General features: G+C 39.8%; 1 protein-coding gene and 1 long non-coding RNA gene across 3 annotated transcripts in view; one reads left to right on the forward strand and one right to left on the reverse strand.

The window, feature by feature from the left end:
• Positions 1 to 15,234, forward strand: part of LOC139755907 (uncharacterized) — a 90,463-nt gene extending 75,229 nt beyond the window's left edge. Inside the window, exons 3-4 of the long non-coding RNA XR_011714205.1 lie at positions 9,548 to 9,686; positions 13,923 to 15,234. This is a non-coding gene — a long non-coding RNA (uncharacterized lncRNA). The remainder of the gene's footprint in view (positions 1 to 9,547; positions 9,687 to 13,922) is intronic.
• Positions 15,235 to 15,881: 647 nt separating this feature from the next.
• LOC139755903 (leucine-rich repeat-containing protein 45-like) overlaps positions 15,882 to 23,935 on the reverse strand; it is a 92,083-nt gene continuing 84,029 nt past the window's right edge. For both annotated transcript variants that reach the window (XM_071674631.1, XM_071674630.1), the window contains 5 exons: positions 23,648 to 23,754; positions 20,858 to 21,007; positions 20,014 to 20,187; positions 18,473 to 18,609; positions 15,882 to 16,198 (listed from right to left, as the gene is read on the reverse strand). In XM_071674631.1, coding sequence (XP_071530732.1) covers positions 16,027 to 16,198; positions 18,473 to 18,609; positions 20,014 to 20,187; positions 20,858 to 21,007; positions 23,648 to 23,754 — 740 coding nt within the window. In that variant the 3' untranslated portion in view covers positions 15,882 to 16,026. The remainder of the gene's footprint in view (positions 16,199 to 18,472; positions 18,610 to 20,013; positions 20,188 to 20,857; positions 21,008 to 23,647; positions 23,755 to 23,935) is intronic.

Below are 23,935 nucleotides of genomic sequence, written 5' to 3' on the forward strand. Positions count from 1 at the left end.
GACCCAACAGCGTCATTGGAACGGTTACCGTACCCTAGGGACGTGTGACCTGGGATAGCCTAGTTCGTAATATGAATGAGATCGTCCTGCTATAGAATGTTTCCTAATGGAACATTTCGCAGCCGAGCGTTTCTTCACCATATGCATCGTCCCTGAATAATTCTCTTCTTTGATTGATTATTTGCCGCCTGGATAATTCCTCAGCGGACGATCTACCACCGGATAATTTGCTACCAGTTTGTTCGTTAACCGGAAACTAACCATGGTCATAATCAGGACTTGAAACCTCGTCATGGTACAAAAATGTTCATTATTTTTTTTTTCGTAATCCTTATAGAATATTGTCCTAATGTCTTGCATGATTGTGTGGTTGGTAAAGTTTGACAGGTAGTATATATAAGGGTAAGGTGTTGATCACTATTTGTGTGTTAAGGGGAGATGCCTTGTCCATCAGCCGAGATCACTAGTCATAAAATGTGTTGATGCCATGTGTGTGTGTGTGTGTGTGTGTGTGTGTGTGTGGCAACTATGCAGTAAGTGTTCAGTGTCTTGAGTGTCGTAGCTGCATCTTGGGATTGTGATATGTGGAAACGTTGTTCGAAGTATTCAAGCGAAGGCAGGTGTCAACGCATACGGGAAAGAGTAGCTCGTACATTACTGGGGACTGAGGTTTCTGATCGATGGGATGGTGACTAAGATTGGGTTTGGGAAGACTGGTGTTTGGTGTTTGTCCGGGAATTTCTGTGTGGATATGTTTGGTAACCGTTCTGTTAGGGGAGGGGGGAAGGGATCTGTGAGTATAAGTTTCTTTAAGGTAGGGCTCAAGTTTTATTTTAGTTCCACTCAGAGGTTGATAGTTGGTAAGGGAGTTGTTTGACTGAGAAGAGCTTGAGACTTGGAGAGAGAGAGAGAGAGAGAGAGAGAGAGAGAGAGAGAGAGAGAGAGAGAGAGAGAGAGAGAGAGAGAGAGAGACGATCATAATGGTACGCCTGTAACAGACATATTTTTGTTTCGATATGAAAACTTTGTAGGTGTGCGGTTGCTAGGCATGGTTGGTAGGCATCCAAGTGAGGCGTAATCATTCTAAGTGCTTTGTCATGTGTGGTTTGCTGAATTCTTGTATTTGCATCAGACAGGGCGGGTGCCCAGAGAGAAGAGTGGTTAAGGAATGGAACGGAAGAATTCTTTGTATGGGATACTCAAGGACTTTTTCATTGTCCGAATCTGGTACTAATATGTATTGTGAGAACGTTTGGCTTGTCTGTGTCCTGAAGAGTGAATTATTTATATGCGTATGTGTTTAAAGTGATGCCTAGAATGGTGAGGGGGGGGGGGGGTTTGTTCAGCGGGAGTACTTGGCTATTTAGGATAACAGAAGGGTGCAGGATAGCTAAATTCAGGTCTGTGAAGGCTTTGAAGACTGACATACGACCTTTGTGATGATGCAGATAGTCTTCTGTTTGAGGCGGTGATCTGATTGTGATATATAGTGTTGCATGTTTGCTGTTGTTGTTAGAGTAGTGTCATGGTCTGAGATGTGATTATGAGGTCATTTTCATATGATAGGACTTTCACATTGTGCTGTCCCTCATCGGACTTCGCCTGCTTGTGATTACGCTGCGTGTGAAGCCACCTTTTGGCGTGGCTTTATCATGGTCACAGGACGAAAAGGAGTAAGATCTCATGAGTAACGTCTCAATCTAGGAGCTTTCCAATTATCAAGGGGTTACAACACCACTGGGATTCCCTGAAGTCTTTTGGAGAAGATAATCAGAAACTAGTGATGGAGGAAATGATGTCATTGGTGGATGTTGTCTTAATGAAGATTAGGGAAAAAGAACGTGCCGCTCCAGATGCTTAGGGGAACATAATCTGAGGATTTTGTACATGGACGTCAGACACACAAGACGATCAGTGGAAGAGTTGCAAGTTGCCCTTCCTTGAGACAGGCGTGTGTCCGAGACGGAAAAGAGTTGGTTATCAAGCGGAAATGAAACATACATCACGTGTGTGTGTGTGAGCCCGCGAGGCTGGTTGATTATGTCAGCTGACGATTCGTTGAAATTTACAGTTTACCCAGAGTTCACATGATTTATGATGATGACTGACCCTCCCACCAGGTGGCTCTGCTGGACACCCCTCCAGGCACGCACGCTAGGAGGAAATTGCTCCACTGTTGACGTACAAAACATGAGTGAACTTACGTAAGTATGTCCGCGGGACAAGAGGCCCTGGTGGGGTAGGAAGGTGTTAGATATCGATACGCTTCATGGGATCGCGTCTTGTGATTCTGATGTCCAAAAGCATTTGCCGTCATGAGGTATTAGAACGTATTTACTGAATATGTGAGTATTAAGTGTATCTAAAATTAGCTTCAATTATATTCCGTATATTCAACTCAAATTCGACGTTGCGTCCCTTTGGGTACGATAGCTTGGGCTTTGACGCGTTGTCATTCCCAACTATCGTATCTGATGCTCAAAGGTCGCAACGTCGTGCTCAAAAGTCGTACCGTCGTACCCCAAAGTCGTACCGTCGTGCTCATAAGTCGTACCGTCGTGCTCATAAGTCGTACCGTCGTGCTCCAAAGTCATACCGTCTACCCCAAAGTCGTACCGTCGTGCTCCAGAGTCGTACCGTCGTGCTTATAAGTCGTACCGTCGTGCTCCATAGTTGTACCGTCGTACTCAAATGTCGTACCGTCATGCTAAAAAGGTTGAAGAACACAGATCGTCAACTGCGTCACTGGTCCGGTATAGCCAGCGATACCGAGAACCCTATCATGCAATCACTTCAAAATTGTCACCTAGAGTGAACTGATATTGACATGTCAAATCATTACTCTCGCATCAGACAGAATGGACGGTGATATGGTGGACAGTGACATGATACTGACTCATCAGCTAATGGTCGTTGACAAGATATTGACATGTCAGATGAAAGAAAGGACAGTGACATGATACCAGCATGTCAGGTGGTGGACTGTAACAAGGGAGTGTCACGTGAGGTGAGTATTGTTGTGGTTGTGTTAGGTCATGTGATAAGTAAGAGGACAATAGACATTAACAGCGATAGAATTCTAAAAGAAAATTATAAGAAGAATTAATTCGACGAAAAATAGATGAAAATAGATAAATAGAAACAAATGTATTTGAATGTCAAAAGAGCGACTCTTCTTCAACAATAGCATGTAAATTCGGGATGTATTCAACCGTATAAATATGAAGACCTATGAGAAATGAGAGGAAAACATGAAAGACTTGCGCATAAACTGAATGAAGTTGTTCCATGGAAATGTTCAACCCCTGCCACTCTTACCTACGACCCCTTTGTGCTTGTTGTTGGTCGTACTACCCAGCCTAACGCTTTTGTTTATAAGTCGTCTTTCTGTCAGCAGGTCGTCTTTCCTTTCAAACCACCGCTGCTGCCAACAGGTCGCCTCCCCTTCTAACCCACCACTGCTGCCACAGGTCGTCCCTCCAAACCCACCGCTGCTGCCAGCAGGTCGTCTTTACTTCTAACCCACCACTGCTGCCATAGGTCGTAGCTCCTAACCTACCACTGCTGCCATAGGTCGTCTCCCCTTCTAACCCACCACTGCTGCCAGCAGGTCGTCTTTCCCTCTAACCCACCACTGCAGGGTTTGCAGGCAAGGAGAAGTAGTTATTTGAGAAAGTCAGTTCAAAGAATTGAGTAAGATGGACTATAAATCATAAGAAGAATAGAAATTGGGGTATAGATCAAGTGGTGAGTGGGATGGTGATGAGTAGAGATGACATTGCTATGAACTAGATCAAGAAAGTGGGTATAGAAGCCAGCCAAAAATTCATCTTGCTGATTATTTCTTCCTGTTTCATACTTGACCGCCATATCCTATGTTAGCAATGTAGCACCAGGAACAGGTGAAGAAAGACTGCATCCGTTCCGTAACTGTCATGTGTAATATACTGAAACCACAGAGCCCTATCCAAAATCAGGCCCCATAGACTTTTCCGTGGTTTACTCTACACAATGCAAATGCTCTGGTTCAGTTCTTTGACAGTACATCGACCCTAGTGTACCACATCATTCAAATTTACTCTGTATTGTGCATGCCTTTCACCCAGCTGCATGTTCAGGCCCCAGTTGCTCAAAACCTTTTTACTCCATCCTTCCAGTCTCCCTATTCTCCTTGTTCCCTCCTTTTCTGATGCCTGTACCCTCTTTGTCAACCTTTCCTCTCATTCTTTTCATATATCTAAACCATTTCAGCATACTCTCTTCAACCCTCTCAACCACAGACTTTTTATTACTTCACCTCTCTCTTATCCTTTCATTACTTAATCAAACACCTCACACCCCATATTGCTCTCAAACATTTTATTTCCAACACAACCACCCTCCTCTGCACAGTCTTATCTGTAGCCCATGACACACATCCATATAATAATGTTGGAACTTCTATACCTTCAAATATATCCAGTCTTGCCCTCCAGATAACAATCTCACTTTCCAAACATTCTTCAGGGCTTACAGAACATTTGTCTTCTCACCCATCTTAATGCTCACATCAGCTTTCATGGTTCCATTTGTTGTCATGTCCACTCACAGGTATCTAAACACTTCACTTTCTCCAGTTTTCTTTCATTCAAACTCACACACCAACCAACCTGTTTCTCACTCTGCTAAACCTAATAACCTTGCTTTTATTCACATTTACTCTCATCTTCCTTTCACACATCCTTCTGAACTCAGTCACCAACTTCTGCAGATACACGCTCAAATAAATCAACCACCAGTGCTGTATCATCAGCAAACAACAACTGACTTACTTGCCAGGCTCTCTCATCCCCTAAAGACTGCATACTTACCCCTCTGTCACCACCCATTCCATAAAAAAATGAAACAACCATGGTGACATCACACACCCTTGCAGCACGCAAACCTTCACTTGAAATCATTCACTCTCTTCTCTTTCTGCTCATAAACATGCCTTACAACCTTGATAAAGACTTCTCACCACTTTTAGGAACTTTCTTCCTGCACAGTATGTTCTCAAGAATTTCTACAATGCATCTCCATCAACCCTATCATATACTTTCTCCAGATACATAAATACCACAAACAAATCCAGCCATTTCTCTAAGTATCTTTCACACACATACTTTAAAGCAAACATCTAATTCACATATCTCCTACCACTTCTGAAACCACACTGCTCCTACCCAATCTGATGCTCTGTACATACCTTCATTCTCTCAATCACTATCCTCCCATACAACTTATAGAGTACACTCAACATCACACACCCTTGCAGCACGCAAACCTTCACTTGAAATCATTCACTCTCTTCTCTTTCTGCTCATAAACATGCCTTACAACCTTGATAAAGACTTCTCACCACTTTTAGGAACTTTCTTCCTGCACAGTATGTTCTCAAGAATTTCTACAATGCATCTCCATCAACCCTATCATATACTTTCTCCAGATACATAAATACCACAAACAAATCCAGCCATTTCTCTAAGTATCTTTCACACACATACTTTAAAGCAAACATCTAATTCACATATCTCCTACCACTTCTGAAACCACACTGCTCCTACCCAATCTGATGCTCTGTACATACCTTCATTCTCTCAATCACTATCCTCCCATACAACTTATAGAGTACACTCAACAAACTTATACATCTGTAGTTTGAAAACTCACCTTTATCCCCCCTTCCCAAATTTCATCCTTTGTAAGGCTTCCACCACCTCTTTTTTTCTTCATCAAACCACTCTCCAAGATTCGCTCAATTTGTACACCGTTCTGAACCAAACACCTTACATCTGCCAACTTATCAAATGCATTCAATAGTCAATCAAAATGCTCACTCTACCTCCACCTCACTTTCTCTCTGCCTGTTACTTCCCCTTTTTTCCTCTTCACTGATGTTCCTATTTCTTCTTTTGTCTTTCACACATTGTTAACCTCTTTCCAAAACATCTTCCTAAGTCCTACTGATACTCACCACAACTCTTAATTGCCTTTTCTTTAACCCTTGTGCTTTCCTCTTGATCTTTTGCTGCTTTCTCTTATACATCAACCAAACATTTGCACTCCTTCCCTGTAAATACTGCCTAAATGTCTCCCTTTTCTCATTCTCTAACAACTTTACTTTTTCATCCCTCCACTCACTACCCTTTCTACTCTGCCCTTCTTGCATTTTTTGCATGCCACATGCATCTCTTGCACATGCCAGCAGTGGTTTCCAAAATACCTACCGTTCCCCATCCACTCCCCTTGTTTCATTTATTCTCACCTTTTGCCATTCTACACTCAGTCTCTCCTGTTATTTCTTCATACGTCTCTTCCAAGCTCACCTACTTTCACCACTCGCTTCCCACCAATATTGTTTCCTCTTTTCCTAAAACCTCTACAAATCTTCACCCTTGCCTCCACAAGATGGTCATTGGCCATCCCACTCACATTAGAAAGTTGTGTATGTCCATCTTTTTAAACCAGGTATTTCCAATCATGAGGTAGTGTGCAAAGTGAGAGGGTTAGGGAAAATGATTTGGTAAACAGAGAAGAGGTAGTAAAAGCTTTGCGGAAGATGAAAGCCGGCAAGGCAGCAGGTTTGGATGGTATTGCAGTGGAATTTATTAAAAAAGGGGGTGACTGTATTGTTGACTGGTTGGTAAGGTTATTTAATGTATGTATGACTCATGGTGAGGTGCCTGAGGATTGGCGGAATGCGTGCATAGTGCCATTGTACAAAGGCAAAGGGGATAAGAGTGAGTGCTCAAATTACAGAGGTATAAGTTTGTTGAGTATTCCTGGTAAATTATATGGGAGGGTATTGATTGAGAGGGTGAAGGCATGTACAGAGCATCAGATTGGGGAAGAGCAGTGTGGTTTCAGAAGTGGTAGAGTATGTGTGGATCAGGTGTTTGCTTTGAAGAATGTATGTGAGAAATACTTAGAAAAGCAAATGGATTTGTATGTAGCATTTATGGATCTGGAGAAGGCATATGATAGAGTTGATAGAGATGCTCTGTGGAAGGTATTAAGAATATATGGTGTGGGAGGCAAGTTGTTAGAAGCAGTGAAAAGTTTTTATCGAGGATGTAAGGCATGTGTACGTGTAGGAAGAGAGGAAAGTGATTGGTTCTCAGTGAATGTAGGTTTGCGGCAGGGGTGTGTGATGTCTCCATGGTTGTTTAATTTGTTTATGGATGGGGTTGTTAGGGAGGTAAATGCAAGAGTTTTGGAAAGAGGGGCAAGTATGAAGTCTGTTGGGGATGAGAGAGCTTGGGAAGTGAGTCAGTTGTTGTTCGCTGATGATACAGCGCTGGTGGCTGATTCATGTGAGAAACTGCAGAAGCTGGTGACTGAGTTTGGTAAAGTGTGTGGAAGAAGAAAGTTAAGAGTAAATGTGAATAAGAGCAAGGTTATTAGGTACAGTAGGGTTGAGGGTCAAGTCAATTGGGAGGTGAGTTTGAATGGAGAAAAACTGGAGGAAGTGAAGTGTTTTAGATATCTGGGAGTGGATCTGGCAGCGGATGGAACCATGGAAGCGGAAGTGGATCATAGGGTGGGGGAGGGGGCGAAAATTCTGGGTGCCTTGAAGAATGTGTGGAAGTCGAGAACATTATCTCGGAAAGCAAAAATGGGTATGTTTGAAGGAATAGTGGTTCCAACAATGTTGTATGGTTGCGAGGCGTGGGCTATGGATAGAGTTGTGCGCAGGAGGATGGATGTGCTGGAAATGAGATGTTTGAGGACAATGTGTGGTGTGAGGTGGTTTGATCGGGTAAGTAACGTAAGAGTAAGAGAGATGTGTGGAAATAAAAAGAGCGTGGTTGAGAGAGCAGAAGAGGGTGTTTTGAAATGGTTTGGGCACATGGAGAGAATGAGTGAGGAAAGATTGACCAAGAGGATATATGTGTCGGAGGTGGAGGGAATGAGGAGAAGAGGGAGACCAAATTGGAGGTGGAAAGATGGAGTGAAAAAGATTTTGTGTGATCGGGGCCTGAACATGCAGGAGGGTGAAAGGAGGGCAAGGAATAGAGTGAATTGGAGCGATGTGGTATACCGGGGTTGACGTGCTGTCAGTGGATTGAATCAAGGCATGTGAAGCGTCTGGGGTAAACCATGGAAAGCTGTGTAGGTATGTATATTTGCGTGTGTGGACGTATGTATTTACATGTGTATGGGGGGGTTGGGCCATTTCTTTCGTCTGTTTCCTTGCGCTACCTCGCAAACGCGGGAGACAGCGACAAAGTAAAAAAAAAAAAAAAAAAAAATTTCCAATCACCAGTCCTTTTTCAACACACAACTCTGCAAGCAGTGCTGACTACCCCATGCCTTCCATTTATACCCTCACCTTCATTTCAAATCACTCATTACTAATATCCTGTTTTTTTCATCAAAACTGCTGACACACTTACTCAGCTGCTCCCAAAACAATTGTTTCTCATGATCTTTCTTTCCAAGGCTAGATGCATATGCACAAATAATCATCCATCTCTCCATTCACTTTCAATTTTACCTACAACAGTCTAGAATTCACTTCCTTACACTCTTTCACACATTCCCACAATTCCTGCCACAGGAGCAGTGCTACTCCTTCCCTAAGTCTGTCCTCTCATCAACCTCTGACTTTACTCCTAGGACATTTCCAAACCATTTTTTCCTTTATCCTTTTGCTTTCTGCCACTCAGAGACAAAACATTCAGGTTTCTTTCCTCAAACCTACTACCTGTCTCTCCTCTCTTCTCATCTTGGTTACATCCACACATGTTTAGACACCCCATCCTGATCCTGAACCTTCACGGAGGATGAGCACTCCCTAATTGGATCTTCTTTTGTTCCATCTTTTAAAGACTGAAATACAAAAAGGGGAGGGTTTCCAGCCTCTTGCTTCTGCCCCTTTACTTTGCCTTCTACGACACACAGGAGGTATGAAGGTAGAATTCTTTCTCTTTACCCGAAGTAGGATAGAATTCTTTTCTCCCCTACCTGATGATAGTCATCAATATACCTCAAAGAAACTTCGTGCACAAATTCTGAAATGTGTCATGTGTTGGTGTTAAACACCCTCTCTTCACACATCTCTATAATCTAACCCAGAGGGGAATATGATTCTTATAACAATCTTTCTGCATACAGCCACATGCATCTCTTGCACATGCCAGCAGTGCTTTCCTGAATACCTCCAATTTTCATTCTAAGCACAATTTAATTACTGACCATTTTCTCTGCATCTGTTTTTCTTGCTGTATGACTATTGATATGACATTCTTCAGTGTAACCTGTTTATCAACAACTTTTATTTAATAAAACTAAGATGCTATATTAACAAAAGCACTTAAGTGTGATACATTCTCTTATCATTCGATTCTGTTCACATACAAACCTAAAAATTCCCAAGTTCCTTAATGAATTTTTTTTGGTGTCCTATACTATTCCTTCAGTTGTATCCTAATAACTGTACAGAATGTTTCCAAAAGATCTTAATATTTGTGATTCTTTTTACATTTACATAGAACAGATCAAGTTCTGGTAATATATTTTGCAGAACTGAAGTCCCCAACCCCTAAGACTGGCAAAATGGCAGGGAATCCTTACATCAAGGATGGACGATCTAAAACAGAAAAAAAAGGCACTGTAACTGGATTTTAGGAGAATGTTGTATGGGACAGTGCACTGCATGTTTAGTAAGTGGTTTACTGTTCTCTACATCATACTTAAGTGATTTACTGTTCTTTACATCAAGGTAATGAAGTATATGAAAAAAAAATTATTTATTTCTGAGATCAGGTAACTTTTCATTTACAGAAAATGTCATAGTGATGTTTTCACAGATGAATAATATTACAAAAATCTGTCATGGACTTATATTAATGATATGGCAGTAATTTCACATTACAATGAAACATATAGGTTGCAGTAAGAATGAAGGACACTGCGGCTATTGATGAGCAATTTAGGAGTTACAATGTTGTATTCACTGTGGTAGCTTGTCCTCACATACTATCACATAAGATATATATTCCCAGGTTCATCATATTGCTATAAAAATAAAATGCTTTTTCAGAGTCCTGATTTATCAAAGTATTCACTGTCTAATAACATTCATTCAGTCTTGCCTTGCCTGGATTTAAATGTAAATGTTCAATAGAAAAGATTCCACTTCAGTGATTTACATAAGTGATGAATCACACTTAGTTTGTGCGAGAAAAAGATCATCAAAGTCACCAGCTGTGTTATATATCACCTGAAACAATACCTTTGATACTGGTAATTATATCTTAATTCATGATAGCTAAACAGCATTTTCAAAATCTCCAAAAGAGATACTTGCATGAGACAGTTATCAAAATGCTCATACCTAACACTCTATGACTATGAAAGGCACAAGTATATTGTTTCAAGCTTAAAATCAAGAACTGATTTTTTGCTTATATATCAAAATTTCCTTGAACATGCACAGTAGAATGTTATTTTGCACTACATGGATATCTGAATGAAGATTTGGTCAAATCCATCCCTTATTTACCATGTAGTACATGCACCAACAGCCTAGAAAAGCATGACCATTCTCTCAGGATTATTGAGCAATGCCTAGGTATCTGACACCCTCTTTGTCAGAATGCCTGGTTTTTCTTCCCACCTTGTCAAAACTGAGCAGCTAACAACTAGGGAGGTATGTTGCCAGTACTGCCTGCCTGGGTAGGGAAGGTTAGTGACAATTGCATAATAAGCCAGCACAAGTAGTAATCCTCTGATCCAGGTAGCTGTCTTTTCTTTCTGCCTTACCCATATGTGAACTACTGGCATTCTGTCCATAAACATACAATCCCTCTTTTTCACACATAAAATTTGACAACACTTAACTCACACAGCTCATTCTTCATAACTCTAGATTTTCCTAGGGTGAGCACTAGGTGCTACCTTTGCCTTTTGGCAAAACAGTAGGAGCAATAGACAGAGGTAGTAAGTAGGAATATACATATGTGGTTTGTCATAATGGGAAGTGCACGTCTCGGCAGGACCTAGTCTGCTACTCTCATTCGTCAGACCGCACTGGAAGGTTAGCGTTGCTGGGGAGGTCATCTGTGTATGGTGCGTAAGGTACTTTTTGAACCTTCATATGGCTACCACCTCTCTACTTACTTCGACCTTTGCTATCAGCATTCTGATCTGCCATCTTCCTCTTAATGTGTCCCTACACACCTTCCTTCAATTAACAACTTCTTTCACTATCTAAACTTTGTGTCTTACCTGTTTTAACCTGCACAGTAGTTAGCCTTTTTGCTGCACCTCCCATTACTAATTGGGAATTGATGATTAAATAGAAGTATTAGGTAGGAACATTATGCAGGAGCATTAGTTAAAAATAGTTAGTAAGAGCTTTTGTAATCACTGCACTTGAGTTGCCCTATGCCAGTGGCCTATTGAGGGTGAGGCATAAAGGATAAGAGGTGGCATTGGAGTAAAATAGTTTTGGAGAGACTATTGCCATGGCCACCTCCTTGAGGGAGTTCCAGGAGGGAAAAGGCAACCGTTACACAGATAGATAGATAAACTAGAGTTTATAGTACGTTCTGAATGTCTGTGAATTTCTAGTGTTTATAGTACATTCTGAATATCTGTGAATTTCTAGCGTTTATAGTACATTCTGGATGTCTGTGAATTTCAGCAACCATTTATTTTGGGGACTCTTCCTGAACCCTCTTGTATCAGTTCTTTGTGCTATACATTATTTTTGCATTCATATTACTTTACAAGTTACTTATTTCTTTATCCATATATGCTTTGGATTTATAATTTCACAGCTATATTGAAGTGAAACAAACAAATGCTTCTTTGTGCAAGTCACTAACGCAAATAAACACACATGGCATCACTGTAATCAACAGTGTTCTAAAGATCTCTTCTTCACATTAAAGTTTTCCCCCTAACATCTAACTGAATATCATTCCATGCTGTCATCATTAGTTAAAGCTTTTGTTTTTCATGATTCCGACTAATATTTCAAAATGTAGACCTTTCCTGCACTAACTTTCCTTTGAATTATATTCACTCATACCATCCTTCTGCCAGCTTCTACAAAATACTCATCATTCTAACAAATCCATCACCTGGCACAGCTAAAAAGTTTATATCATCCATATGTAGAGTATGGCATATGATGGAGAAGGCATATGATAAGAGTTGATAGAGATGCTCTGTGGAAGGTATTAAGAATATATGGTGTGGGAGGCAAGTCGTTAGAAGCAGTGAAAAGTTTTTATCGAGGATGTAAGGCATGTGTACGTGTAGGAAGAGAGGAAAGTGATTGGTTCTCAGTGAATGTAGGTTTGCGGCAGGGGTGCGTGATGTCTCCATGGTTGTTTAATTTGTTTATGGATGGGGTTGTTAGGGAGGTGAATGCAAGAGTTTTGGAAAGAGGGGCAAGTATGCAGTCTGTTGGGGATGAGAGAGCTTGGGAAGTGAGTCAGTTGTTGTTCGCTGATGATACAGCGCTGGTGGCTGATTCATGTGAGAAACTGCAGAAGCTGGTGACTGAGTTTGGTAAAGTGTGTGAAAGAAGAAAGTTAAGAGTAAATGTGAATAAGAGCAAGGTTATTAGGTACAGTAGGGTTGAGGGTCAAGTCAATTGGGAGGTAAGTTTGAATGGAGAAAAACTGGAGGAAGTAAAGTGTTTTAGATATCTGGGAGTGGATCTGGCAGCGGATGGAACCATGGAAGCGGAAGTGAATCACAGAGTGGGGGAGGGGGCGAAAATCCTGGGAGCCTTGAAGAATGTGTGGAAGTCGAGAACATTATCTCAGAAATCAAAAATGGGTATGTTTGAAGGAATAGTGGTTCCAACAATGTTGTATGGTTGCGAGGCGTGGGCTATGGATAGAGTTGTGCGCAGGAGGATGGATGTGCTGGAAATGAGATGTTCGAGGACAATGTGTGGTGTGAGGTGGTTTGATCAAGTAAGTAATGCAAGGGTAAGAGAGATGTGTGGAAATAAAAAGAGCGTGGTTGAGAGAGCAGAAGAGGGTGTTTTGAAATGGTTTGGGCACATGGAGAGAATGAGTGAGGAAAGACTGACCAAGAGGATATATGTGTCGGAGGTGGAGGGAACGAGGAGAAGTGGGAGACCAAATTGGAGGTGGAAAGATGGAGTGAAAAAGATTTTGTGTGATCGGGGCCTGAATATGCAGGAGGGTGAAAGGCGGGCAAGGAATAGAGTGAATTGGATCTATGTGGTATACCGGGGTTGACGTGCTGTCAGTGGATTGAATCAGGGCATGTGAAGCGTCTGGGGTAAACCATGGAAAGTGTGTGGGGCCTGGATGTGGAAAGGGAGCTGTGGTTTCGGGCATTATTGCATGACAGCTAGAGACTGAGTGTGAACGAATGGGGCCTTTGTTGTCTTTTCCTAGTGCTACCTCGCACACATGAGGGGGGAGGGGGATGGTATTCCATGTGTGGCGAGGTGGCGATGGGAATGAATAAAGGCAGACAGTGTGAATTGTGTGCATGGGTATATATGTATGTGTCTGTGTGTATATATATGTGTATATTGAGATGTATAGGTATGTATATTTGCATGTGTGGACGTGTATGTATATACATTGTGTATGGGGGTGGGTTGGGCCATTTCTTTTGTCTGTTTCCATGCGCTACCTTGCAAACGCGGGAGACAGCGACAAAGCAAAATAAATAAATAAATAAAATATGTAGTAGCAATGAATATTCAGAGTAAGATTAGTGCTGTACAGGAGTAGGTAGAGTACTTTACTTAAAACATGAATTATTTAATTTCAAAACCATAATTGTCTCCATCCTTCTGGTGATCAAATCTATAATTTCTCAATGATAACTAATCTCAGTGCACTAATGTCTCGCTTGTTGATGCTCATTCATTTAAGACTTTCTGTATGATTCAACAGATTTTCCAGTCATCTCAGCTAAGTTCAGCCATCCGTCTTCAGGCATCATCCTAGAAATTTTCAACGCAGGAAAAGCAGTGACAAAAGATTCAGGTTTTAACATCATCTTAATATCGTTCTTTATGGAGTGATCAAGAACTGGAGGAATTTAAATGTGTGGATTGAGTTATGTAAAAAGAATGAGGGTGTAAAACACAAGGATGATAGGATGCTGGTGATCCTATTAAGTTTAAAGGAGTGCAGACTATTTCAACTTGTGCATCTTATGTTAGAGGGAATCAGAATAAAATGTAAGGAAAGAGGTAATATACTGGCAAAAAGTAGAGTGAAAGAGCCGCTAAGTATGGTCTCATAAAAAGACGGACACTAACTGAAAAAAGGAAGTACAGCATATAAGCATAAATGCAAAGGGAGTGTGCGAGAAGTTAAGGAATGTCACTGGCATTAGTAGGGTGTTTGGCAGGACTAAATGATCATCTGAAAGGAGTACAGAAAACCTTTTAGAGATAGAATGATAAATCATGAAAGAAGAGATTATGTAAACAAGTTGTCTACCCTAAAGCAAATTGTAGAATAATTTCTAAGGATATTTTTTTTTTTTGTCGCTGTCTCCCGCGTTTGCGAGGTAGCGCAAGGAAACAGATGAAAGAAATGGATATAAATCCATATATTATTCCTATCTAAATCTAATGCATAGCATTTAGTACAGAATCTCCACATTTCATCTTTGTATTTTCAAAAATTCACTCATAGAAGCACTAATCTCAAATGTCAACATATCTATCTACATCTCCGATGCCTATTCTTACTGGAATTTCCTCAACAATATGGCCATGGCAATAGTCTCCATAACCTGGAACTCCAGTGCTATTTCTTAGCCTTCAGTGCCTCACCCATAAAAGGCCACTGACAGAGGGCAACTTTAGTAAAATATTTGCAGAGGCTCCTACCTAATGTTCCTAATGACTAGTTCTACCTAATGCTCCTACCTACTACTATCTAATGCTCCTCCTTAATTGTTCCTACCTACTATATATTTCTATCTACTGCTCCTATCATTTTGCTAAAAGGCAGAGCTAGCGCATAGTGCTCACTGCATGAAAATCTAGCTGTGCGAGTTCAGTATTGTCAAATGTTATGTATGACAAGGAGAGATCGTATATCTGTGGACGGAATGTCAGTAGTCCACATGTGGGCGATGTAAAAGAAAAGACAACCACCAGGGTTAGAGGAGTGCAACTTGACAACCACTAAAGTGCTGGCTCACTATACAACAGTCACAAATCTTCCTGATACCGAGGCAGGTATTACTGGTAATACATCTCCATGGTTGTTGGCTGCTACTTACTAATGATACCTTCAAAGGCCAATTCGACAAATATCTATAATTTCAAATTCTCATTAAAGACAAAAATAGATGTATTAACAAGCTTTCTTTTATCTTCAAGTTAGGAAGATGACCCTTTTCCATCAATTCACTGCCAGAGACTATATTTGCATGGAGCAGTACAGGAAGTAGGCAACCATATATATTTTACTCTTTCCTATAAAATTCCATGCTTCATTTACTATAAAAATGCATGGCACTTGTTACAATCTTATTCTTGCATGCTTTTTTTTTTTCTGGAAGGAATGGAGGGCAGGTAGAGAGTTTTCTTACTGTTCTGGCCTAACCTCAACAATTTATAAAGAAAATGTAATTAGCATAAGAATATCATTTGGCAGATAAGCTTGTCATGGACCAAGGAACATTCTGTTGACTGCATTCCCTATGTGCTTTTAGGTGTATGATGATACTGGCTCTTTCTACATTTTCCGAGCATTCCTTCATGAGACTTCATCCTTCTTACTAACAGTAATCCAAGGGCTTTTCCTTTATATATGTTACAAGGCAGCGGCATATTCTCACTCAGTAAGTCCACTGATCAATAACCCATTTGGATGATGTGAAAAAATATCTCTAGACACTATATATCTGAATTTTGTAAACAAGATAAGATATCTACTGGCTTCACCTGACAATCAGTTCCAAATATTTTGTTTTCATTTCATTGATAAAAAAATAAAGAGCATCCACAACTAATGCATATGAAATCAATTCAAATCAACGTGGATTAGTCGCAGGTCCAAGAGATGTGTTAAAGTATGATACAAATGCAGAGTGAAGCATGCCTACTCTGTGAGCTTCATCTTCTCTTAATTTTTGTAGTTCCTCTTCTTTCATCTTGATCTGTCGCTTAAGAACTTCACATTCATGTTCTAGCTCTGAATTGGTTCTGAAATAGATAAAATAATATGTTTATTCTGATATGATTATGATGTAAATATACACAAGCCAAAATAATCCTGCACTTTAATTGTTCATAAATAACACTGAAAACTTTCTAGGAAGGGGTACATGGAAATTGTTTGGTTAAAATTGTAGTTAGTAACGAGCCCCCTAACTCTCATGAGTCGAAAGTCCTATAGTAATGCTTGAGAAATGTGCGGAATAATTCTGTATATTGAACTTGACTGGTAGTTTTTACAGCTTAAATCATAAGAAACAGCAATATATCAAAAACTAACTTATGGTAATAAGGATATATTTTCTTTCATTACTGACCAGTATTTTTATGTGCTTGATCTACCAATAAAGTTTCTATGTAAATTCATTCAAAAAGTGCTATAATTCATCAACTGCATTAATTAGCCACTTGCACTATGTGCAACATTCATGCATGATACAGCTAGTCATACAGATGATCACAAAATAGAGTTCTGAACTTGTGAAAATCTATTTCTTCATAATTAGGAGGCCTATGAACAAAGATATGATGGAAAGGGCCACTCTATGTAGGAATAACACAGTAATATCCCAATAATAACCCTATGGTAAAACCCATCAGCTCCCCTAATTACCTTGTGCATACCACTCCCTGCCACTACCCCCTCTATAAGAAGAAAATTAACATTGCAAAGATAAACCTGGAATTAACATAACAAACAGATGCCTTAAAAACCCACACCTACATTACTGTGAGCATGAAAGAGTCAAAGACGGGATGGAGAGCTGGGAAGAATTATGAAAACATGCTTAATGGCCTCCTCTGCTGGAACAAACAGCCTTGCGAGCTATTTAATATTTCAAAACATTTTCTAATGTATGCACCAGGGTCAGCAATGAAGTGGTGGGCATTGGGTTTGGTAGAGATACCCAGCAGACCCCTAAGAGCCACACAAGGGGAGTTCTGCAATTCCAAAGTCAGGCAATAGTGAAAAAACATTACTGGCAGAGCTCCACTGCACTCTATGACCAATGTTTTTCAATTAACGATTCGGACAAGCTGCAGTAGAAGTCATCTTTTTTATACCAAGGGAATGAGCCCTTGATAGAGGTTGTGTGTGTGTGTGTGTGTGTGTGTGTGTGTGTGTGTGTAATTACCTAATTGTACTGTATGGAAAGGAGTTTTACACTCATGGGCACCATCTCTTGAACATCCTCTTCTATCATAAAACTTCTTGAATATATGTATGCTGTCTATGTTACCCATCCCATCAATCAATCTGTTCCTCTGATACTATAAAGAACTTCTTTACATCCTCATTAACAAGTTCCTCACTTAATTTCATGTCATGTCCTCTAGTTGCTGTACCCCCACAGCTCTCAAAGAAATCTCCACTATCATCATCACTGATCTTCTTTTAAAAATTAAAAATTTGTGATCAGGTCACCCTTCTCTCTTCCAACATGGATAAATTTGAAGCTTTCAGCCTTTTATTATAGCTTATTACTCTTGATTCTAGCACCATCTTTGCTGCCCTCATTTAGACTGTATTCTCAATAAGCTCTTACTACTTCTTTAAGTGTTGTGTGACCAAACCTGAGAAATTCTAGTTTTGGCCATATGTAGGATATGATTATCATGCTAAATATTATCTTGTCCATATGCTTGAAAGCAATTCTGGTATTTGCCAGGAGACAGTCTGCCTCCTTTACTAATGTATTCTCCTCACATGGACTCTGGCAACAGGTTCGGGACAATGTTGACTCCCATGTCAGCAGAGCTGCCCTGCTGGTAACATCCACCTTTTTAACTGTGAAGTAATTCAGGTAATTGCTCTCACTGGAATTATACATTTCCATAGTCAAGAGAAAGTATTCTGTTCATGGTCCATCAGAGTATAATTCCTTTTTAATCACTGAATCCCTGCACAGCAAAATGGTTAACAGTTACATTACAGAACTAACTCCCATCCCCAAAAGGATCGCAATTCTATGCTATGATACACATGGACATACAACCACACTAACTGCAAATTGTTGCACAAATAAACAAAAGTTCTGAAACTGATTAAATGGTAATTAGTTTAACATATAATCCTGAAAATAACTTTTTGTAGTCTGAATATTGTATTTCTAAATACAGAAAAATTGGAGTTTAAAGAGTTTTAAATATCAATAGTTTGCATGCATCAATTTAATTATCAATGCAATAAATATTACTGTTTCTGTCCAAGTCAAACATAAACAGAATACTCAGAACTTTAACCCAATCACTGATACATACCTTCTAAGGTTTAGAATTACACTGTTTAGTTTGGTAGTTTCTTCACGCTCCTTCTGAAGTTCCCCCAGCTGAGCAGTAAACTCACTCCTAACACGTTTTTCTGCTGCCTTCACCTCTGCTTCTTTGTCCTCAACACTCTGTTATAAGGGTAATGGCTACAAAGTAGGCATCTACAGCATATCAAAATTACATAACTTTGCATGCTGACTGTGAATAAACTTAGCCCATACACCTGGATCATTAACAAGAATCTGCCCTATTAAAAAGGAGCAGATGCTTCCAATGGTGCATTAGCTATATGAGTAGCACTGTACAGTCTTCATGCAGTATGCCCCCATAAAAGGATGTGCAGCAATGCCTCATTAACTTGCTCTTCAAGGTAAAATCAAAATTACCAGCAAAATTCAGTTTCACTATCTTATAATACTCACTTATTGACTGGTATTTTGAGTAGGGATGTTATTTGACTATACAAGTAATTTTGATAAATTGCTGTAAGATATAACATTATAAGAACAATAAGTCACATGGAAGAAATGGACTAAGACAAGATTGAAGATGCTAACAAAGAGGGAAGGGTTGTGGGAGGGGGCCTGTACTACTGCTGTCTGAGCTCTCCCTCTTATTAGCAGCAGAGTCAGAGGGAAACCTGGAGATTCTTTGCACTCCATGATACCAGGGAGTAGGGACTATAGATTTGTTGGACTCTATCATGATTATGCTTAAACCAGTAGATACCCAATAAATGTGAAACTAATTATCTAATACTCTTTCTAGGTATATTAAGGGACATGAATTATTATAAAATGCAAACATAATGAGATTTGACTATGATAGAAATTTAGCTTCATAGGTTTATTTGATGAAGAAAAAACATTACTTATTCCATTGTTTGGGGCTGAAAGTAATATGCAAAGGATGTTTGGTGGCAAAATTCTAAGAACAAGTAATAAAAACCTACAGGATAATAATCAGCTAGCTTCTGCCAGCCTATGGCCGGCCTTGAACCTAGCTTTGAAGCTTCGATCATTTTTGGGCCCTTTAGTGGACATATATAATCCATACAAGAGCTTCCATCATAATATGACCCCCATCCCCTGCATGGCCCTCCCTGCTTTAAACTCTTCCACCACATGCAAAGCCCCTCCTTCCCCTGACCATCACCCATTGCAATGCCATTCCCTCCCCCAATCCTCTGCATGGCCCTCCCTTGCCATGGCCTTCAACTCCTGCAGGGCCTTTCCCTCTTCGAACCTCCATCTCCTAAACAACCCTTCCCAACCCTGACCCCCACCCACTGCACAGCTCTCATTATCCCTGATCCCCACTACCTGTAAAACCCTCATTTCTCATGATCTCCATTCCCCGCACAGTCCTTCCTCTCTGGATGCCCAGCCCACACGTTGTCCTCCTTTTCCTGTACCCCACCTCCCACAGCCATCCCTTCTCAAGACCAACAACCCCTAACAGATACAAACATTTAGATAAATTGTTTAAGAACTTCAGAGTTAATAGGCAACAAAATAATAAACAAAACTTACAGCATTGAGCTCAGTGATATCATTGTTTAGTGTATGTATTCGAGTATTAAGCTTAGCATTTGTAGCTGTAAGGGCTGAATTAGAAGCCACCTGGACTCTCAGCCTTTCCTCTGCATCATTACAACTCTCCTCCATAGCATGCAAGCGCTCTTCCAGTCCTTTCACCATAGCAGACTGGAAATAAAAAGCATATATAAAATGGACAAAACCTGGATAGAGTACAAGATCATGTAAATCAGGGTAACACCTTTGCCATGGAAGGGTTCTATATGACAAAAAGTAGCACAAGCTGTTCAAAGAGCTGTAAAGAACATAATGAAATATAATGATTGTTTATGATATGAAGAGGGCTGCTGTTGGGGCAGTTAACCTTGCTGTTCTGCATATATGCAAGAAAATGAAAACTTAGAAAAGATGGATGAATGATATGAATTAGGCACCCAAAATGGATTTTTCATGGGGACAGCACAAGGAGGTATAAATACTGAGCAAACAATTTTGCAAAAGGAGGAAATGAATCAAATCATGGAGTGCTGAGGTAAAATGGAGAGACAGATAGAAAAACATCATGTTTCAATAAAAAGTCAATGAAATATATCTATCAAATGAGAGGTAAGAGGATGAAGAACTTATCTGTAAAGTATAATTGACAATAGCCAAGGATTGATGTGCAAAAATGTGACTTAATAGGCTGGAGGATATCCTGGATATACCAACTTGCAGTTAATGGAAATAGGACCAAGTGGATGAGTGATGGTAATCATAATCAATTTCTGAAAAGTTAATGAAACTTTCAAGCAACGTCAGTAAGATAAATCTTTACATAATGCCGGGTGTAACTTACATGTTCTGCCTTCAACTGCTGTTTTAGGGAAAATAACTGAGCTTGTGCCGAACTTCTTTCTGCTGAAATTTGAAGCCTCAAACTTGCAACTTCTGCATGTGTTTCACTTCTCACAGTCTCAGAATTTGACAGCTTATCCCTCAGTTCTGCCTGTTAATCAAATCTATTATTGTATATCATGTAAAGATAATAAAAATATCATTTACAGATGATTCCCGACTTACAATGGTTTGACTTATGATTCTTCGACTTTACAATGATGCAATATTCAACACTTCATTATAAATTAGGCTTTCTGTTATATGATTCTGTCCAACTGTAGGCTAACGTAAGTGTTCTGAAAATGTTTGAGGGTAGGCTACACTAAGCTATGATGTTTGGTAGGTTAGACTTACTGTATTAAATGTATTTTTGACATGATATTTTCAACTTACGATGGGTTTATTGGAATGTAACCCCAGCATAAGTCAAGGAGCATCTGTACTTGTGAAGGCTGTTAAACAAACACAAGATGCAGTTCAAACATACATCACAGATTATGCATATTCACACAAATTCATTCACCTTTACAAATACAATGATTCTGAAACCTCATTTATCTCATAACTTTTACACTACATCACCTTTTCAAATATGCTACTCCTATCTTTATCATCTTTAACTTTATTCTTATTTATATAAGGTGGATTAAATGCACATAGTCTCTCAGTCTCTCATACACATCCTCAACTACTGTCAAGTATGACGCAGTGAACTTGAGTTTCCACACTCATTCAACTTCTAAAATTATTTCACTTGGACATTAAATTCATTCATCAGGTGGGGCTAAGGTCTCTATTCTCAACTTATTTTCATATGAAAAATGCCTACATTGCACAAAAACAAAAGCCATTCCTCTGGCATCATCTGCAGCCTAGCTTTCTTAAGTTATCACTAAGCTTGTTTATTGGAAAAAAAATCTTGCTGCATCTGTTCTCACTTTGAATTTTAGCACATTGTTTGTTGTTACAAGATCCTTGCATACTTTGAACACTGTATCTATTACGATGTTATCCAAAAAATTTACCATATCGCACATGTCTACTGCAACCACTAAGATTCTATAGAGAGAATATTTCATTAATCAATTCCCTCTTGTTTTCATAGGATTGCCTAAATATAACCTATTTCAGAGAACTTACATTCATCCTTGTTTCTTCTCACAGTTAGACTAAAGAGGCAAACTCTCTACTCAGTGACCTGAATGCTGAAAAAACTAAATGCAATGCATCTTAAATTTTTCTCCACAGATCTGAGCAATTTATATGTGTAGATCTGATAGTTCAGAAAAAAAATCCAGTTGTTGTTCGCTGATGATACAGCGCTGGTGGCGGATTCATGTGAGAAACTGCAGAAGCTGGTGACGGAGTTTGGTAAAGTGTGTGGAAGAAGAAAGTTAAGAGTAAATGTGAATAAGAGCAAGGTTATTAGGTACAGTAGGGTTGAGGGTCAAGTCAATTGGGAGGTGAGTTTGAATGGTGAAAAACTGGAGGAAGTGAAGTGTTTTAGATATCTGGGAGTGGATCTGTCAGCGGATGGAACCATGGAAGCGGAAGTGGATCATAGGGTGGGGGAGGGGGCGAAAATTTTGGGAGCCTTGAAAAATGTGTGGAAGTCGAGAACATTATCCCGGAAAGCAAAAATGGGTATGTTTGAAGGAATAGTAGTTCCAACAATGTTGTATGGTTGCGAGGCGTGGGCTATGGATAGAGTTGTGCGCAGGAGGATGGATGTGCTGGAAATGAGATGTTTGAGGACAATGTGTGGTGTGAGGTGGTTTGATCGAGTAAGGAACGTAAGGGTAAGAGAGATGTGTGGAAATAAAAAGAGCGTGGTTGAGAGAGCAGAAGAGGGTGTTTTGAAATGGTTTGGGCACATGGAGAGAATGAGTGAGGAAAGATTGACCAAGAGGATATATGTGTCGGAGGTGGAGGGAACGAGGAGAAGAGGGAGACCAAATTGGAGGTGGAAAGATGGAGTGAAAAGGATTTTGTGTGATCGGGGCCTGAACATGCAGGAGGGTGAAAGGAGGGCAAGGAATAGAGTGAATTGGAGCGATGTGGTATACAGGGGTTGACATGCTGTCAGTGGATTGAATCAAGGCATGTGAAGCGTCCGGGGTAAACCATGGAAAGCTGTGTAGGTATGTATATTTCTGTGTGTGGACGTGTGTATGTACATGTGTATGGGGGGGGTTGGGCCATTTCTTTCGTCTGTTTCCTTGCGCTACCTCGCAAACGCGGGAGACAGCGACAAAGTCTAAAAAAAAAAAAAAAAAAAAAAAAAAAAAAAAGAAAACTTAAGTAGACACAGTGACTTGAATGATCTTGGTGGATCTAGGCACAGTATATCTTATCTCTAAGAAGTCTGGATGACAATGTGGAATAACTTATGATATAACAGGGTTTCTGTCAAGATTTGTGATAGATATTTGGCAACCTTACTCTGTAAATGGCCCAACACATCTCTTTATAACTTTTCTACAACCTTCCTTTATGCCTCCCTATGATTTTTCAATATAATGCTAGTAACATTCTCTATACTGACCAAAGAGAAAAGCAAAGACTGGGCAGTAAGTTTAACATTTGAGGAATATTCTACTATATCAAATAAAGCATTCCATAAATTCTTCAAATATGAGTTAAGAGACAAAATCTAAAAGAAAAAATATTCATCACTAAATCAAAGCTGCTAATATACTGATTAACAAATATCAAAATCAATGAATAGCCAATATATGGGTAAATATACCTCCAACTGTTGGTGTTCATTCTTCATTCGTTGTACTTCAGCATTGTGTTGCTGTTCGATGTTCCTTATAGACTCTTTGTGCTTCCCAACTTCGGTAGCCAACATGTCTAGGAACAAGAAATAGGCATAAAAGTCCAAACTATCATCATATATGCACACATTTACCCACTCAATGTCAATTCTGTGATGTCAGCACTACCTATAAGTTCTTATCATTAACAATATACCTTAGTTATAAGTAAAATGAGTGCATTTCTAACATAAGATGAATCTAACTCATTTCACAAA

The sequence above is a fragment of the Panulirus ornatus genome, chromosome 20 (assembly GCF_036320965.1).
Source record: "Panulirus ornatus isolate Po-2019 chromosome 20, ASM3632096v1, whole genome shotgun sequence".
NCBI classification, from domain to species: Eukaryota; Metazoa; Arthropoda; class Malacostraca; order Decapoda; family Palinuridae; genus Panulirus; species Panulirus ornatus.